Source organism: Rutilus rutilus (genome assembly GCF_951802725.1).
Source record: "Rutilus rutilus genome assembly, chromosome: 11".
Classification (NCBI taxonomy): domain Eukaryota; kingdom Metazoa; phylum Chordata; class Actinopteri; order Cypriniformes; family Leuciscidae; genus Rutilus; species Rutilus rutilus.
The window spans coordinates 30413349-30433844 of record NC_140216.1 but is presented as its reverse complement, the minus strand read 5'-3'; the positions used below and the strand labels follow the sequence as shown (position 1 = coordinate 30433844).

The 20496-nt window shown below is 38.1% G+C and overlaps 1 protein-coding gene across 1 annotated transcript; it reads left to right on the top strand.

The window, feature by feature from the left end:
- Positions 1-3225: 3225 nt before the first annotated feature.
- cacng6a (calcium channel, voltage-dependent, gamma subunit 6a) lies at positions 3226-14367 on the top strand. Its single transcript, XM_084424036.1, has 5 exons — positions 3226-3427; positions 8729-9523; positions 9617-9691; positions 10487-10624; positions 13025-14367. Exons 2-5 carry the CDS (start codon positions 9124-9126, stop codon positions 13243-13245), a joined length of 834 nt encoding a protein of 277 aa, XP_084280162.1. The 5' UTR covers positions 3226-3427; positions 8729-9123; the 3' UTR covers positions 13246-14367.
- Positions 14368-20496: the final 6129 nt, after the last annotated feature.

Sequence of the window (20496 nt, the reverse complement as noted above, 5' to 3'; positions counted from 1 at the left end):
TGTCCCCTGTGGAAATTGTCTAGCTAGTGGCACATACATCATTTGAGTTGAGTCAAACGGTTGAAAACGTTTCTTTTTCGACAGCACTTGATCCAGTAATACTAACACTTTCTCTTCTCTTCTATTCTATAAAAAAAAAAAAAAAGAACACATGTACTGCGTTAGATTAAACAGAGGTCATAGCACTTGCATATTGTTGTCCTACTGTTAGTTTAGCTGCTTCTATTGTTCTCATTTGTAAGTCGTTTTTGATAAAAGCGTCTGCTAAATAAATAAATGTAAATGAGTTTGAGAGCCCTGTTATAAAGGATTTATTCCCTGTCATTGACAGCTAATATAAAAATAGGCATTTGTTACATTATACCTTGTTTAATAGGCTGATTGGATTTCTGGAGACGTGTTGAGACACCTCTGCCTGCTGGCGCCACCTACAGGTCAGTGTTGGTGAAGTAGAGGTTCTGTAGAGGTTAGTGAGTGCACAAACCAGAGCCATTGCCATGCTGAGCACATAAGACTGCAGCACACTGTCTGTCTCTTTCTCGCTGCCTCTCCGTTCTTGTCGGTCTGATAAGGCTACATAATACAAATGAGCATCACCCATGTCAGTACATCATAGATCCATTGAAAGCACTGAATAAAGATTGGACTGCAAGCATGTTGAAGTTGCAATCATCTCAACAGCACACATTTAAAAGAATAGTTCACCTGTCATCATTTACTCATCTTCACATCAACACAAACCTATTTGTTATTTTTCTCAAAAAGATGATGTTAGCATTAGTCACCTGTACTGTATTAGCATTGAAAAAAAAAGATGCAATGATGCATGTGAACGGTGATTGAGGATGTCGTTTTGCTAACTGTCACCCCCCTTTTTGAGCTTAGATCCGAACTTAAATGGTCGCAATTTTAAGAATGCTTTGTTAAAAGAGACAAGTTGGTCTCTTTCTAAAGAAGACACTCAGCAGAAAACGACAGCACTTCAAAAAAGGAAAGTGTAAAAAAAAGTTGACAGTAAAGCAAACATACTAAAATAAAATATATATTTTTTAATACAAAATAGGTATTTTGGAAAATCATTTGGACTTTAAAATGATTAGAAAAATCAAAGCCATATGTCGAACCAAAATTTGAAGATATCACAAATTTAACCTGCTAAGGGTTTTAAAGGTTTTCACAGGATGAATTTTGAGTTTTTAAGCTTTCGAAAGATATCTAATTTATGCCAAGTGACACTGACAGGCTAACCAGGATAGCGAGCAGGTTAATAGGCTAACCAGCCAAATCTTGACCTTTTTAATAATTGGCACTCATTTAAGGAATGAGCATGTGTGTCTTCTACTTACATCTGTTTCCCATAAAAATCATGACTTTTTATACTGATATAGTGATAAATAATAGCTCATCTCTTGTCTTCTCTGCATAAAGAGTGTCATGTCTAGAGTTTAACATGTTTGGTATGAGCTATTTGTGAGCCAAAGCGAATTGTGTGAAATTTGATTGTCTTTTATTTAGTAAATGGTTGAACTCTTATTGTGTACAGCATAGCACATAATATGCGTGACGACTGAATTACCCACAGTGTGTGTTGTTGCCTATGATTAAAATGACATCACTGTCTCATAACCATGAATTAACTGCCTGAGAATTCATGAAATTAACCAATAGTTCTAGACATAGTAAAAAGACAAATACACTTTCACTTGAAGAACACTACTAAAAATTCTCATATGAATAAATGCAAATGTAAATGTATTCATTTCACCTGTAGGACACTGTAGGCGCCCCTCATGCACATCCACGGTCATAATTCACTTGACATGCCCCCATGACATCAAAAGGGGACTTTAAATTTGGCTAATACACATAACTCACATTTAAATAGCATCTGTAAATAGCAACCTTAACCACTCTACTTAACTATTTGTCAGTGAAATCTTACATTGTGGCATCAAGGACGTTTCTGTTTGCGTTTTTGGTAAGCAAATCTGTTGCCCGGTTCTCCATTACCATTTGGTGAAATTGACACTTTTTTAATATGTGTTCATGGTCTTATTGTAAAGAGTTGATTAGTTTCTTCGTAATCTTTCATCAAATAAAATTACTTATGGGCTATTGAATATTAGCCAGATAGTTACTGTATGTAGTCATTGTTTTAGCAAACTTGAAGGTCTGACTCCAATTTTATAACACCCAAATGTAATGATATTACATCCAATATAACACCCAATTTTAAATGATATACATTAAATGAAATTTAATGATGGCTTTAGCAAAATAATTTAATTTAATTGAATAAGATTAAATTAAATTAAATATATTAATATAATATTTATTTATCATTTATAAATAATTTATAAATTATAAATATAATATATATATATATATATATATATATATATATATATATATATATATATATATATATATAAATTTATTTTATATATTTAAAATATATTTAAAATATATTTATATTATATAAATAGTCATTGTTTTAGCAAACTTGAAGGTCTGACAATTTTATAACACCCAAATTTAATTATACAATTAATTCCTCACAAAATCCTAAAATAAAGTCTAAATGATAAAAAATGGCTTTAGTGAATTTGTTTAAAACAAATTACATTACATTCAAAGCAATTACAAACTGTAAATTAACAAAACAAATATTAATAATACAAATAATTCCGTAACAAATAAAATAAAGTCTAAATAATAAAATAATAATAATAATAAAATACCTGGATTGTTTTAGCAGATCTACAGGTCCAATTGACCAAAAGTTTTAAATAAAGTCTAAATAATTGAAATATTAAATGTAATAATAATAATAATAATACTAAAATGACTTTAAATATTTTGTTGTATAGACACTGTAGTAAAAGTAGTAAATCTTCCACAGTCTTAACCAATACTTATAGTAAACTTCAAAACTTGAAATACTGACACTGCTTCAGGATTCCAGGCCTCATTTTCCCAGAATTACCCTCACAAACACCCATTGACATACATGCTGTAACCTCAACTCTTCAGTGGGCTCAGTGCCATGCTTTTTAATATCATTAACAGGTGGCTTTCTAAAATAGAATCAAGAAATGCTCACACTCGTACTCACGCAAGGAGATACAACCATCACACTGGCATGGAGACGCACACTGAAATCTATCAGACACAGTCAGCAGGGCAGCCATGAATTAACAATTGACAGACAGACACGGAACTCTGTGCCAACAAACCTAAAAAAATCATTGATATCATTATACCCGGACATGGGCGTGATCTTTTTCAGACGCAAACAACCCCCACCCCCAAACTAGTGGTGTGCCATATTGAAGTCCTCCCTCTTTAAACCCCTCTTACGTACTTTCTTTCCATCTCAGAGAAAACCCCTCTGCAAACCGGCCTTCACGTATTCGACACTCGACAGGTCAGCTGCTTGTTTGTGCTGTTGTGATTCACTGTAGAAGTACTTGCTTGCTTTGTCAACACTGTAAAGTTACATTTAAATCTTGTCAGTCTGGAGCTTATGTGCTTTCTTTATTACTAATATACCCTGGAATGTTTGACCATCAAGTCATGTTTAATGTTTTTTTTCTCTATATATACATTTTGGAAGTATTATGTCCTGGTTTTCTTTCAAATATGCTGTTGTTCACATCTGAAATATTTTGGGTAGTACTGTCTACATGTACAAAGAACTACATGAAATATTTTTAGATAGATGATATCGCATTCTATATCCAGAGAAATTAGCTTTATTGCAGCATACATGGTACAAAAAGCATTCAGGTAAATTGTAAGATTAACTGTTACATTGTTACTACACACAAAAATGAAAGTGCTCCTATTATGCTATTTTAAAGGTTCCTAATTTTGTTTTGGAGATCCTACAACAGCTTTACATGCATCAAAGGTCAAAAAACACTTTAATTTTCTCATAATATACATTGCGCATTGAGACATTTTTCAATGATTCTCAAATGACTTGTCAGATGATTCAGTCTCTCTAAAGCCCTCCTTTCCACAAGCTAATCTGCTCTGATTGGCCAGATGGCCCAGTCTGTTGTGATTGGTCTACCACTTACAGCGCCTGTCGCCATTACCACAACTGAACTTCAGCTCAGACAGCAACGATGGCGTCGATTTTACTATATCAATCCGAGCGTGAGTCCGAAGATGAAACATTGGAAGAACTAGTTATTGAACCCGAACCTCCATCACAAGGACTACTTGAGCAGTACGTTTCTCAGTGATACACTACTCAGTTTGACGTACATTATGAGCAGCTGTAATTCCACAATCAGCATTAACAAGTGCATGTCCATCAACAAACCGATGTTTGTATTTCTAATTTATTGCGATGAACATGTGGGAACTGCGTCAATAACAGCGCATACGTTAGCCGAGCACTAATGTGAATGACTGATGTACTGTAACAAACGTTTGTAAAACAAATCTTGCTCAATCCTTCATCATTACTCAAAGTAGTAAGAACGACAGACAATCTGCATTAATAGATTTAGGTAATAGTGTCCGAGAGCTGATTTGCAGAACTATTTCAGTAAGACAGTAATAACATGAGTTAGCCGGTTAGCAGAAGACCAACACAAAATAAAACACAAAACTACGCATTTTGAACACCCGGTAGATACAGTGGGTACGGAAAGTATTCAGACCCCCTTACATTTTTCACTCTTTGTTATATTGCAGCCATTTGCTAAAATCATTTAAGTTCATTTTTTTCCTCATTATTGTACACACAGCACCCCATATTGACAGAAAAACACAGAATTGTTGACATTTTTGCACATTTATTAAAAAAGAAAAACTGAAATATCACATGGTCCTAAGTATTCAGACCCTTTGCTCAGTATTTAGTAGAAGCACCCTTTTGATCTAATACAGCCATGAGTCTTTTTGGGAAAGATGCAACAAGTTTTTCACACCTGGATTTGGGTATCCTCTGCCATTCCTCCTTGCAGATCCTCTCCAGTTCTCTCAGGTTGGATGGTAAACGTTGGTGGACAGCCATTTTCAGGTCTCTCCAGAGATGCTCAATTGGGTTTAAGTCAGGGCTCTGGCTGGGCCATTCAAGAACAGACACAGAGTTGTTGTGAAGCTACTCCTTCGTTATTTTAGCTGTGTGCTTAGGGTCATTGTCTTGTTGGAAGGTGAACCTTCGGCCCAGTCTGAGGTCCAGAGCACTCTGGAGAAGGTTTTCGTCCAGGATATCCCTGTACTTGGCCGCATTCATCTTTCCCTCGATTGCAACCAGTCGTCCTGTCCCTGCAGCTGAAAAACACCATGATGCTGCCACCACCATGCTTCACTGTTGAGACTGTATTGGACAGGTGATGAGCAGTGCCTGGTTTTCTCCACACATACCGCTTAGAATTGAGGCCAAAAAGTTCTATCTTGGTCTCATCAGACCAGAGAATCTTATTTATCACCATCTTGGAGTCCTTCAGGTGTGCTTTCATGTGTCTTGCACTGAGGAGAGGCTTCCGTCGGGCCACTCTGCCATAAAGCCCCGACTGGTGGATGGCTGCAGTGATGGTTGACTTACTACTGCATCTCTGGAGCTCAGCCAGAGTGATCTTTGGGTTCTTCTTTACCTCTCTCACCAAGGCTCTTCTCCCCCGATAGCTCAGTTTGGCCGGACGGCCAGCTCTAGGAAGGGTTCTGGTCGTCCCAAACGTCTTCCATTTAAGGATTATGGAGGCCACTGTGCTCTTAGGAACCTTAAGTGCAGCAGAATTTTTTTTGTAACCTTGGCCAGATCTGTGCCTTGCCACAATTCTGTCTCTGAGCTCTTCAGGCAGTTCCTTTGACCTCATGATTCTCATTTGCTCTGACATGCACGGTGAGCTGTAAGGTCTTATATAGACAGGTGTGTGGCTTTCCTAATCAATTCCAATCAGTATAATCAAACACAGCTGGACTCAAATGAAGGTGTAGAACCATCTTAAGGATGATCAGAAGAAATGGACAGCACCTGAGTTAAATATATGAGTGTCACAGCAAAGGGTCTGAATACTTAGGACCATGTGATATTTCAGTTTTTCTTTTTTAATAAATGTGCAAAAATGTCAACAATTCTGTGTTTTTCTGTCAATGTGGGGTGCTGTGTGTACAATAATGAGGAAAAGAAAATGAACTTAAATGATTTTAGCAAATGGCTGCAATATAACAAAGAGTGAAAAATTTAAGGGGGTCTGAATACTTTCCGTACCCACTGTACATCAATAATTAATCATACTTACAGGTTGTGATTCTGAGGAGCAAGCTGGTCCAAATAAACTGGGTACTGTTAGGGTACATAGGCGCGCATTGTGCAAATGCATTAGCTAGTGACGTAGCCGTAACAGATTGGGATTCGAATTCCTGACAACCCGTCTAGGCAGTTCAGAGTCAATTCTTTCTTTTGGTAGACAATAACTTTATTTATCGTGCACTTTCGACTTTACAACTTTGCAGACCGTTTACATTCACTAACATCTATATTACACACTGTATGAAAGGGAATATTAGAAAAAAACATAATGGTTTTTGGTAAATAATGGGGCACTTTAAGATTTATGCATTTCAATTAATAGTAAAATTCCATCAAATTTAATTGAATAATACTTATGTAAAAAATATGATGGAATTTTACTATTAATTGAAATGCTTAAATCTAGAAAAAAGGCTTATTTTTTTAGTGTATTAAAAGTCAAACAAGTAAATGTTTTTGCTGATACTATTTTTTTTTAATAATGGTCAACAATTTATTTTCTTTTTTTGTGTGTGGGTGTTGCTGAGGGGCTCTATAGTAAGACCAAATCAAAAACATGGGGGTTTGTTGTGACATGACATAAAAAAAAATAAAAAAATAAAAAAATAAAAAAAAACATTCATCTTGATAAATACCTACATTGGATTAGGGAAGCCATGCAAGTATATACACGTTTCCGTTCAATAGTTTGGAGTTGGTATGATTTATTTTTTCAAGTTTTTAAAAAGTTTAAAAAAGTCTTATGCTCATCAAGGCTGCATTTATTTGATCAAAAATCAAATAAACATGTTGAACCAGTTGTGCTGCTACTGTAAGTATTTTTGTGGAAACCGTGATACAATTTTGCAAAAGATTAATTTTAACCATTGATTATTCACATGCTCGTCCTTGGGCAGTGAAAAAAAAACTGGCTTTACGTTCACATTGTAGAGCACAGCGTCTTCTCGACATGATGCTATCCAGTATCCACAGGAATCAGCTGCCGGTTTGAGGTTCAAGTTTACCCTGGTGTCTGCGTGCAATAAGTGGGCGGGCGATATGCTAATGTTTCGTCTTGATGTCACAACGAAGCGGCTTATGACTCGTTTGAAAACCGATTCATTTAATTGACTCAGAGTCGACTCTTACTTTTGAAAGACAATAACTTTATATACGGTGCACTTTCAGATTTAAAACTTTGCAGGATGTTTGCATTCACTTAGAGCTATGTTACACACTACATGAAAGGGCATTTTCAAAAATCCATAATAGGGGCACTTTAAGAAAAGTGCTAAGCTGAATTTTTGTTCCATCAAGTGGTTTAAAAGAGAACAAAGTCAAATGCGCCTTTTACCCCGTTCATATATATGATGTTTTATTAATAAAGTTCGGGAGGAGCACATTCAGATAATTAACCTGATTAACATGAGAGGAGCGCATTCAGGTAATCAACTCATTAACGATAAGAGGTATATATATATATATATATATATATATATATATATATATATATATATATATATACACAGTAGACTTGCTTCTGTTCGTCAACAGTTTTTCAGTATCCCTCCACCGCCCCATCTCCTCACTTGTAGTCCTAACTATTCTTATCACAACGGGGTAATAATAATACACTGGGTAAATAAAAACTCCCACTGGGTTCGGGCCAAATCGGAGCCCTCCCCCCAGACAGCACGCCAAATATGCATAACACTCTACTTAATTATATGCAAGTGTGAACTTATGTGAAATATAATTTGACAAACAGAACACAGGAATTCACAGAAGAAATCACTACACAACAACTTAAAGGAATAGTTCACTTCAAAAATGAGTAACCAGACAGTTGATGTACCCCATTGGCTTCCATAGTAGGAAAAAGAAATACTATACAAGTCAATGGGGTCCATCAACTGTTTGGTTACCGACATTCTTCTAAATATCTTCTTTTGTGTTCAGCAGAAGAAAGAAATTCATACAGGTTTGAAACAACTTGAGGGTGAGTAAATTATGACAGAATTTTCATTTTGAAGTGAACTATTCCTTTAACACGACTAATAACGCAACAATATATACATGTATAGCTACATGCTTATATACACTGCAGACAAAGGGAGAAACTAAATAGAGACAACTGAACTGAGGAACCCAATCAATTAGAAACCATGGAGACAAACAGGGAGAGAACGGAGGAGAACTGAACTAATTAACAGACTAGAAGATTAACAAAGAAACTCAAACATGAATATATAAATATATATGCAGAACAGAAAATAAGACATTTTGAAGAATGCTGGTTACCAAATAGTTTTGGTTACCACAAGCTTTCATTGTATGAACAAAAATAATGTCTTACATATCGTGGGGTAGCTAGTGGTATACTCAAGTCTAGTCATCATGATAAACATGTTCTTCCATTTCATAAAACTGTGCTTAAGTTTGATTTACTGTTTTAACCATATTCTTAATTTTTAGTGTAACCAGTCTGACCAACCCCTGACTTCATGACCTCCTCATCATCTTTCACATCTTCAAGCTGTATTAGCACTCAGTTGTGTGAATGGGCAATGCCTGCAGTTCCCAGCATCCTTCAGCTGTCCATCTGGCCTTAACGCCTCCATAATTAACATCCTCAGCTGCATCTTCTTCTGACAAAGCCTTCCACACCTCTACATGTGAAACACATTAGACTGACCTAGATTTATCTTGCTGGATCAATCTAACTCAGACTTCTCCAGCACTAACTGTCTTTGTTTGTCCTCTCATCTGATTATTTTATCCTCAATCATCTAAGAAGACTTAAATGTCCTTTCAAAATAAGCTGCTGCCTCTCATTCACTTATTCGGATCTCTGAAGCTGCAAATCAATCATGTGGTCCACGTTCATCGTGCAGGATGAAGAGGTAAGGACAGGGAATGCATCTGTTGGGGTACACCAACCTTCCTGTGCGCTGGAAGGGTTTGTGGGATCACGGGGCGGAGGACGCAAGCGGCGACATAGAACACACCCCAATTCTGGAGATGGAATCAGCGAAAGCCAAGAGGGCAAAATCAAGATGACGTTATTCTTGGCTGTAACCGGCATTATGCTCACTGTGCTCGGGGTGGGCACAGAGTTCTGGGTGGAACTTACACCATCCAAGAGCTTCTACAACAATCAAACTTGTCTCGTAGCACATTATGGCTTATGGAAATGCTGTACCAAGACGTTCTGGGTGTCAGATATGGACCCAAAGCAGGAGATCTGTGGGCCTTCGCACTTACAGGGAGGTAAGAAAAAAATGTCCCATAATGTCTCAACTGGAGTGAAAGCATTATAAATAATCCGTTAGAATAACATCACCTTCCTGGATCCCATTATAGAATCCAATTGCACCTTCTTTAAGTTCTACACCACTGGAGAAAACATTGTCCTATTTCAGAAAACGCCAGAAAAGGGTGAGTCATCGCACATCCCCCTCTTTGTCTTTAGATCCCTTAGCACTAATGTGTCTTTCTTTGTGTCGTCACTGCAGTGCTGACTCCATTTATACATTTTTAACCAAAATATGATACTTAAATGTTGTATGAGCAACGAAAAATAGCATGAATAATAATACGAATAAAATGAAGGAAATGAATGAAACATTACATTTCCAACCGCAGCCTACCACTTTTCAATAAGGTTTCATTTGTTAACAATAATTAACTACATTAGTTAACATGAATGAAATGATTATTCTTAGTGTTAATTTCAACATTTACTAATCCATTCTTAAATTCAAAAGCTGTATCTGTTAATATTATAAAGTGGACATGAGCTGACATGAACAGTTGTATTTTCATTAACATTAACAAAGATAAATAAATACCGTAACAAATGTATTGCTCATTGTTAATGTTAGTTAATGCATTAACTAATAGAACCTTATTGTAAACGTTACCCAATTTTATAAGAACATCTGCAACATATTTAAAGGCAATATTGTACTAATTAAAAAGGTTAATGATTGTTACTTTTAAGACATTTCATTAAAATTCCCTACTCTTTCAGTACACGAGTGTCTTGAAATTGACAGCCACAGAAAAAACCTCAGCCAAACCATCTAAACATGATGACAAACCACCTAAAAACCATATAGATTGCACTTTTAAATTAAATCATTCTCTGTCTGTTAATTCAGCTCAGCAGATGTGTGCATTATGCCATCATATCATTGCTATTTGCTGATGAAAACCTTCTTCCCTCTTCAGATCTGACAGTAGCATCGGCTATGTTAGCTATCATTAGTCTTTTCCTGATGGTGATGGGAGCTATGTGCATTATCATGGCAGTAAGCAAAGGTGTTCAGTTCTTCTTGAAGCCAGCCGCAGCTTGCTTCATACTGTCAGGTAACATTATTATGCTATTGGCTAACATCTTTCAACTCCATAGTACACATGCTTTTTACCTGATGCTTTTATCTAAAATAACTTTCAGTGCATTTAAGGTATACATTTTGCCAATATGTGTATTTCCTGGGAATCAAACTTGTGACCTTGGCTTTGCTGATACCATACTTCACCAATTGAGCTAAAGAAATATACTGTATGAGCAGAGGATACCTTTACATGACAATGATGCACTAAAAACGTAAAGTTTTTCTTTTGTATTCTTCGCATACAGACAGCATTATTGTCAAAACGATCCCCTTTCACACAGATCTGCAAAAACGACTAAAACGCTGTATTATGCAAGCTGGCAGTATGTTGGCAAGTAGTTAGTCTCAGCCTCAGACATCACACCCACAGACCATTGGCTAAACGTCTGATACATTTTACTGGATACATTTTACACACTTAACTGGAAAAACTTCAGGAGTTTCGAAGTCGTCATCTGATTGGTTGAGTTCTACAAGATTTCCGGGAGACGTGTGTGTCGCGCTCTTTAACGGTCTGCCTGGAAACAAAGCTGTCATGACGGCAGACCTCCTTACAGAATAAGAAAGCTGTCGTGTTTACAACTGTGACAGTGAGAGCCTACAAGGATCAGCTAAAGTGCTAAACGGTGGATATTCAAAAGCGTGTGAAGTTCGCGGCTCCACTTTTGCAGTAAACTTGCACAACGTTCTTGAATGAAAAATGTATTAGATGCATGCCGGTCTGTTATTGTAGGGACATACAATAATAGGTTCATACCAGAGCCCGTCTACAGAGAGCCTGCCCACTCCCTATTAAGTCCTATTGTACCGAATTTTGGTTGTAGTTCCACCAGAGTTCCACTGGGGGCGATCGCCCATGAGTGCAGAATGAATGGGAGTCTATGGGGCTAGACGGCTAAATTTGTCTCTTTCACCCGATTGCCGTTGAGAAATCTCAGATTCGATAGTAGGTTTTGCAAGTTCAACATGGGTTATAGGTCGAAAGTTGAATGAACGAGTACTTATGTCCTTTCGATTTCTTACAGGTTGAGTTGTTGTTGCCCATAACACGCTAGCATTCTGCTAATGAACGCTGATTGGTCAGTGAAGGACTGATTACGACCAGAGATACCGCTTGATGGCATCGTGGCATCCGAAGCGGGACCAGAAACAAACAAAACAAAAACTCTTCTAGCACGTGTATTTACCTGTGTCAGCTGTGTTGTCGATGCCTCGAGAGAAAAGAAAGTGCAGAGCGCGAAAGCACCAAAGTGACTGAAGGATTGCCGTAAAGCAGTATCTCTGGTCGTACGATGTGTATGACGTCATTGACACTTTAAAATACTTTTTAAAGCAAATAAGTGACTAAAAAATCTATCACCCAGCAATGTGTAATTTCTTTGCATCTCCTTTCGAAATACAATATTCAAATTACTAGACAAAAAATTATATCCTGAGAAAAGTGGATTTTGATGGGTATACTGCCATAGACCTCCATTCATTCTGCACTCGTCCTGTGAGCGCCCTCATATGGAATCAAAGTGGAACTGCAACCATGTACTGAGAGTGAAACTTCTCGCCTTATTAGACATTCTCTGGTCATACTTTACATTTTCACGCCCCTAAACATGACGCGGAACAAAACGAACTGTGATTGGTTGCTTTGAATGTCAGTCAGACGGAAGCTGCCAATGAAAGCTGTGATGGAGTCAGACTGATGGCAGAAGGTCTGGCTACTCGAGACTAGCAAATAGATGGCGAAGTCACAATGTGAAAGAAAAACTACGTCTATAGACTGAACACGTAATACGCATGACGTCACCGTTTTCACAAATTCGCGTTTTTGGAGTTTACATGGAGGCGATAATGGTATCTTTAAAACTTGTGCTTTGAAACCCATTTTCAAAAGTTGTCGTGTAAATTAAGTCGTGTAAATGAATGGCCAAATCACATACAAATGTTTTGTTTTAGATGAAAACGGTGTCAATTCTTCATGATACATATTTCACCATTGATTCTGTAACAAATGGTTCAGTTGGTTCCCTTCACTGTGTTTCCATATCAGATATTGGTAAATGGCAGTTACACTGTAGTCATTTCTATATACAGCATGTCAACATCCAAACAAATTTAAAGAGCATTGTGGTCTTGGAAGAAATTTTTTTTTTTTTTTAAACTGTTTGGCCAAAAAAGTGCAAGATTACAACAAATATAACAGAGATAGCTTTGGATAAAGTAACATTGAGAGCAATAGCAGAACTAGCCAACAATGTATGCTAACGCACATGCTGTAGGGTCGTTCAGAAAAGGCAAGGCAGTTCCAAATTCCTGATAAAAGCCAAGAAACATAAGCTCTCACACATCTGATTTTTTCCCCTCTGTCTCTCAACAGGTGTCTTAATCTTCCTCTGCCTCATAATTTTCCACCAATCAGTGCTTTTATTCTTAGCAAGTGACCAATCCATACCTCTACGCCATGAAATGTCATGGTCAGTGACGTGTGTGGGCTGTGCAGGGGCTCTGGCTGTTGTTGCTGGGGTCTTGTTCTTGGTCCTTGCTCTTCCATACAGTCCATGGAAAAAGTGCCTACCTAAGAAGAACAGTGACATCTAGTGGTGTGGAGGCTGAAGAGTACTTCTCATTCAGATTGCACTGAATCCTACTGATAATGTGGAACAGATAACAACAGTAGTCCCATGCATCCCGGTGAATCTGGGGAAAAAGGATTCATGAACTGTATACACACACACACACACACACACACACACATAACCAACCACACTGGTTGGCAATGTGATTATAGATGAGTTGGCACTGAAGAGTATGCTTCTGGAAATGTAACAGGAGGTGACCCAGACATTTTCTCAGATTATATGTACCATTAGGATAGAATGGTTCAGTGATTATTGGGCCTAAAAAACTAATACATATTAGTTCATATAACAAAACAGCTCAATAATCTTTTGTGTAAAACTCATGTGCAATATTACTCGTCGTTTGGAAAAGGAGGCCTTGGATACTTTCCTTGGATACTGTTTAATTTAACCTTTTCTGAAGATCATATTATAATATATAAAATCTAGGACTATAATGTTGGAATTTTGCTCAAATATAATTGTGGTGTAAATGCCTTAATTGGCATGATTGGGTTTCCAGAGGCAAAGTGAAATGGATTGTAACTTTACAATTGTAGGCAACAGAAATTAAGCTAATATATGCTTTTATATTTAAATTTCTACAGACATTTGCAAGCTTTGACCTACTCTTGGCAAAGTACATACCCAAAACACCTACATTTTCTCCTTCATAATGTGGAAATCAGCTTTCATGCCTCCCTGTTATTTTTTGTACCCATGGTGAAGGAAATAAGAGAACCACTTGAAATCCACAACAAAGCTGCTTGAGATACATCAGTGAAATTATTCTGCTGCCGGTTGACACTGATTATTTATTAACAGCAGTGCCTTTGACGTGAAGCAACCACATGGAATCTCACATTGCATATTTGAAAACCAGCATGATCGCTCACTTTTTCTTGTCTTTTTTTTTTTTTTCTTTTTTTTTCTTGAGGACAAAACTGCAGCATTGTCAATAAATCATAAATAAAGTGATGATTATTTACAGGAACTTTATTTGTTCTGGCTGATTTGCTGAAGCATATACTGAGAAATTTAAATTTGAAAAAGATACATACCATCTTAAACTGTAGAAATATGTTGTCAAATTCACAGACAGAGGGCAGTTTAGTGTTTCAAGAGGTACTTCAGATACATGATAGTGCTTCCAGCCATATTGAAAATCTCATTTTCTGTTATTCTGTGGTTTAGTCTTGCAGCTGACAGTGCCAATGAAAAGCCCAGTTGATTCATCTCCGGTTTTGACCAGCCCTTTTCATCTGGATGTGGTCGCTTGATGACAGCAAGAGATTAACTCAAATCAAAAGCATTAATTAAAAGCCCCAACATCTACTGCTGCTGCTCCTGCTGCTTCCGATTGTGAACGCTGACATTGATGCTGATCTAGAATCAGTTATTGAAAGTGTTAGAGGAAAGCAGATCATAATAATGAGAAACTTTCATTGTTGGCTGCCTCTGGTGCATGACAGAAATAGCTTTCCTGCTGAGTTGGGCTGGATTATGCAACACTCCGAACTAGGAATTCATTGGTTTAAAAATCTAACTTTTTATAAAACTTTTTATAAAACAAAAGAATACATATTTATTTTCATTATTTGTAGGCTACAGACTGGATTAAAGTTTTTGAAGCTCATCTGACATCAATGAAGATATGGGCATTTTCAACAGATAATTTGCCTCTCTGTGTTTTTCTTGCAAAACTAGGCAAATTATTCCAAATTAATAAATGTTTTCTGTCTTTTTGGTATAAATTCTGTTATTAACATTATTATCGGTTCTTGTTTTTGGTTCACTGATTCATTTGATGAATATTATATATATAGACTATGCTGGAACTTCGATGCTGCAACAAGTCATTGACAATATGGGAACGTCAATGAGCCAGTGTCTGAAGCACGTGTCTACACACAACAATCTGATTGGCCGAAAGTGAGGTCGTAGCGACGCAGTGTAGTATGTCACTGAAACCATAAATAGATGTCAAAGAGCTCCCTTGGGCCACAGATCTTGCCCTCTGTGCAACCAAGCAGGCAGTCCATGCCATTGGTCATTCAATGGCTCCTATGATTGTTGTAACGGAGTGGCACCTTAACCTCACATGGATCAAGGAGAGGGATAAAGCTTTTCTCCGGGATGCACAGATTTTACCTTCTGGCTTGTTTGGTGATGCAATTAATGCCATTGTGGACAGATAACAGGCCAAGTGACAAACGGTAGCATTCAAGGAACTAATCCCTCGGGCCCACTCCACTAGGAGTGTTGCGCCTTCCAAAGCTATTACTAGGGCTGCTGTGCTTCAGCAAGTTGGTCCTCTCCGCACACATTCATCAGGTTCTACAGTCTGGATTCAACCCTAGGGTCCTTCAGGGTTGATTGGGGACTTAGTCTGCGCTCAAAAACTGTCCGTGCAGAGACACAGCCTTGTTAGGCAGGCACTATTCCATGGCGTGGCGGCGATGGTATTTAAGCTTCAATGCCATGAGGAATTTCCACTCCGAAGGGAAACGTCTCAGGTTACGTATGTAACATAGTTTCCTTGAGAAGGGAACAAGACACTGTGTCACATTTCCACGCCCTGGTCATGCCAGTACACCTTCTTCAGACAATAAGAATCTGATGACACTGATTTCAGGTGTCTATTTATAGTTTCAGTGACGCACTACGCTGCATCACTGCATCCTCACGTTCGGCCAATCAGATTGGCATGTGTACACGTGCATCAGACATTAGCTCAAACGGAAACGTTCCTATAGCATGAACGACATGACACAGTTATTCGCTTCTCGGGAAACCAGGCTACATGTATATTTTATTATTTATATATATATGTATATATATATATATATATAAAGTTGTTAGTCCGTCACTATCAGTGATTATCTTTATATATGCTCTCAGGTGTACACTTCTATAATATTTGACTTGAAAGGTCTTAACGTACACATGCATTTTAATAAATTATATTAATGCATAACCATAAATAAAGAGTGGTGCAGATCTTTGTATGCACTGCTTCTTATCCTAAACCTTTTTTTGTGCATTTGCATCTATCCATGCACTTCAGTATTTGTCATATACAGTATGTGATGTGACATCCATGCTGAAGCCGAGATTCTATTGCCTATTTCCATCCATCCGTTTCGGATGTTTGGCATGCTTTCTTGATGAATTACTGAGCGTGCCAATCATTGAGTGAACACAACCTTTCTTCTGACTTGGATGAATGCACATTTGATATAAATAATAAAACATTAACCACCTTGCCTTCATACCTTGTTTCTTTCTTTCACTGTCACATAGAAAGACATGTCATTTTCTTTTTGACCTCCTTCCAGATTTCCATCTCCCTGTTCATCCCACTCATCTTATTTCCTCCCTCCTGCTTCCTCTAAATTTAGAGCGTGGCCAATCGCGCTCTAGAGGACGCAAGCAACACAAACATGGATTAGAAGTGCAGTTCCCCTGTCTTACAGAGCACCCAAACCTCTCGTAGAAATATTGACCATCAGCATAGTTGATTTTATTTACATCTAAACTATGACAGACACCAGTATGGTGTGGGTGTTCTATATAAGTTTAGCTTTGGTTACATATCAGGTATCATTACCTTCAGTGTGACCTAGATACATCTTCAGGGCACAGCAACTGAATCTTCTGATGAGTTACAGCTTGTTTATGTTCGCCTATCTTTAAACTCTGCCCTTGCTAGTTTGACCTCTAAAAACTCTGCACTTACATTTGACACATACGCTTTCAGCCAGCTAATGATCACTAACGGTATTCCAATGCATTGGACAGGACACCTGATCCTAAAGACCCCATGAAAATATTTGACGAGTACTGTTTTCTTGTGATGACGTATTTCTTTAAATAGCTAGTAGCCTCTATAGTTTACGTCACAGTTGTGAATCATTATTTGCTACTTGCTAAAGCTAGTCGGGAGCAGGTAGTATAAGGAGAAAGGACATTTTTATTCAGATAATTTTTATTGCATATACATTTCTAACAAACATATGATGCAGAATGTACCATCAATATTTTTGTCCTGGTTTTCTAGAAGAGAAAGACTATAAGCTTTATGTGTGTAAATCTGCCACAAGTTAATTTTGTCAACTTTTAGGAGTACACATATAGATGATGACCTCAAACCTAATACACAAGCTACTACCAACTACTTCTTCCCAGATTCTGAAGTGCACATACAATCCCATTACTATCTAATGTGGCCATGGGAGAGGAGTTGTAAATAGAGTTCTGCAGGTATGGTGTATTTTTGTAAGCCAAACCTCAGAGTCAGCATTTTACCACTTCTGTTTTGCTATTTCAAAAGTCTTTGTTTTTTTAAATGGCTTTTTGGTTAAATATCTAAAATAAGGTCTGTTGTGAACACAATGTCTGCATCTGAAATTGCATACTTATACTGTATATTAGGCCAAGAACAGTATGTGACAAAATAAGTATGTCCGAATTAACAGTACTCATAAAAGAGTAGGCAAAAAGTACCTGGGTACTACATCGGGCGAGATTCTGAAATGTGCATACAATGAATACTTTACTATCCCATGAGGCAACGGGAGAGGATTTTGTGAATGGTGGTGAAGCGACGCAACTTCACGTCACGTGATAATGACAGCAAGGCGAATGTATAGGCTACGTCCAGATTACATTCATACTACACACACTCATACTATATAGAACATACTTTTTTAGCGGTCGTGAAGTAATTACTTAATATAAAATACAAAATAATTACCTACTTATACCATATACGTTCCTGCTCAAGAGAGTATACGATTTTGGACACACGATTTTGGACACACAACTCTAGCATAGACAGTAAAAGAAATGGACACAGCGACCCCATTGGAACTCAATTGAGACAAGTGAAGCCCATTTTTAGCGATTTCTTAGCACTTCCTTTCCTGACGCGCAGACTCAAACCGAGCAAAGCTTTACACGGACCACGTGAGCAACCCGTCTGTCTTCTAGTAGCTGTGCCAAGAGAAATCTGAATCATTCCCTTCCGAATCTTGCAGAGACGGAGAGTGTGAGTAGGAGCTGTCCATAAGCTTGGAGCAGGAGCAACTTTTGTTAGGTATTCTGATTAATTATATTGTCATTTTTCCTCCACGTCCCCCCGATTGCTCGCGAGCTTCTCCTCCTGTCCATACGGTAATCTCTCTACTGTGCGACAGAGAGTCGCGTGGTTATGACGCAATCGTTAGCCTACTTTTACAAAAACTGCTTCTACGGGGCCTTAACATAAGCTACAAGGTAATGGAGCATTTTATACATTGTCGTGTTTCTTTAGAAATAAATAATGGACAAATGGAGTCTTTAAACGCCTCAGATGTAAAGTTATTCGCTGTCAAAGTGACGCCAAAATGAATGGGAGTCAATGGGATGCTAACTGCAGGTGAAGTTCTGCTACAAGATGGCGGAACGCGGCCGACTTCAACTTCCGGTCGACTTCCTTCCCCCCTGAACTCTAGTCACTTCTTCGCTGATTTTCCCTTTTGTTGTCGCATGTTTTCCCCACAAGCTCCCCCTACAGCTGTGGGGCGTATATTTCACAACACGGTCGTAAAATCTCACTTGCGGCGGCCTCCTCCCCCTCTCTACCGCTGCTCATGTGCGTTTGTTTTGATCGGAGCAAGCCAACTGTATCGTGTGGAGCTATGTCTACCGAGGTGGGTAATCTGGTAATACATCATACATGCCTGTGTGTTTATGTCGAATTGCCATAAAGCAATTCGTGTTTCGCGCTCGTTCTCATTCTCGTTCTCGCCTCTCACGAGACTTCCAATTTCTATCTTGCCGGGACGCGATATTTTTTTTCCCGGGATGGTAATCCCCAAGTTGCAAGGTTGGTTTTCCGCCTGGGAACGCTGGGGGGAGCGTGGAAAGTCACCAATATCACCAGAACAGGTTGTTTAACCATCCAAATGATTTCTAGACAGTTTTATTAAGTTAAAAAAGTTACCAAGTTCTGCTTTAAGCAGTGTAACTGAGGCTGTAGGTCACATGACAAAAGAACAAACCCTTTTAATGGTAGCGAAGTTCGTTCCTCATTCAATGTAGTACATTCTCAGACAGTATGCAATTTTGGAAACACCAATGAACTAAAAGCCACAATAAACAAAATTCCATTTTATTGGCTCTTCTTCATCCTTTTGGTCTTGATGAATCTTTATACTGACACCTGTTGGTGTGGATGCATAATGAGGAATAATGAGGAAATTACATTGTCTTTCATTGCTTCATCAAGTGCGTTCCAAACGGCTACATAATGGCACACAAGTGCCCTGCTCACTCCAAAGTCCCAACTTCAAGGGGTCTGCCATCTGCCCTTCGAAGGGAGTAGGACATAGGGATTCTCATGAGCAATAAGCATGTCCCAGCCGGGTTCGTCACTTATTGGTAAAACATTTCTGTTGTGAACTTTTGCAGCGCGTTTCTGTACTTGGTTGTGTTGTGAACGTCTGCAGTGCATTTCTGTATTTGGTTGTGTTGTGAACTTTTGCAGCGCGTTTCTGTACTTGATTGTGTTGTGAACTTTTGCAGCACGTTTCTGTATTTGGTTGTGTTGTGAATATTTGGAGCACACGTGTGTTGTGAAACTGATTTTGTTTTCTTAATTTGCGGGTGTTTTTCTATTTGCATGTGTTTTCTTCAGTTGCAGAGCGTTGAGCTCTCTCGGCCACCGTAGTAAAATACTAGTTTTATAATTACCTTTATTATTATTGTTATTGTGTTAATTGTGTGATATGTGATTAAAGTTTGATCGTGACAACATCGTGTTTCATTGAAGATGAGTATTTTATTGCTGCTGTTTGTGGGTTGGACAGGAGCTCTGTTGGTGCTGATTCAAACTATAACTCAGATTGATGACAGGCACATAGGTGACATTTTATTGCCTGACACTTCTCTGAAAGGTATGTATAGAAAGCCTAAGACTAAATATCTGTGTGGGAGTGAATGGACAAATGCAGTGCACACATAAATGAGGCCCCTCAGTCAGCTTTTTTTTTTTTTTTTATAAAACTGAATGTGACACACTAGAGAATTGTTTCTTTCAGTCATGTCCTTCCCTGGAGCAAGGCGCAGGCATTAATGCGTTACTTTCTTTCAAATTACTCTATTTGTGTGTGTGTGCGTGTGAAAAATGCATGTCTCCTGAAGGCTTGTGAGGGCACTGGGCCGACTACCTATACAGCATTTTAAGGCC

Coding starts and splice junctions, on each gene's coding strand:
- cacng6a (XM_084424036.1), top strand. CDS start 9,124: ATGTGGTCCACGTTCATCGTGCAGGATGAAGAGGTAAGGACAGGGAAT. Junction 9,692..10,486: donor TCAGAAAACGCCAGAAAAGG/GTGAGTCATCGC, acceptor TTCCCTCTTCAG/ATCTGACAGTAGCATCGGCT. Junction 10,625..13,024: donor AGCTTGCTTCATACTGTCAG/GTAACATTATTA, acceptor GTCTCTCAACAG/GTGTCTTAATCTTCCTCTGC.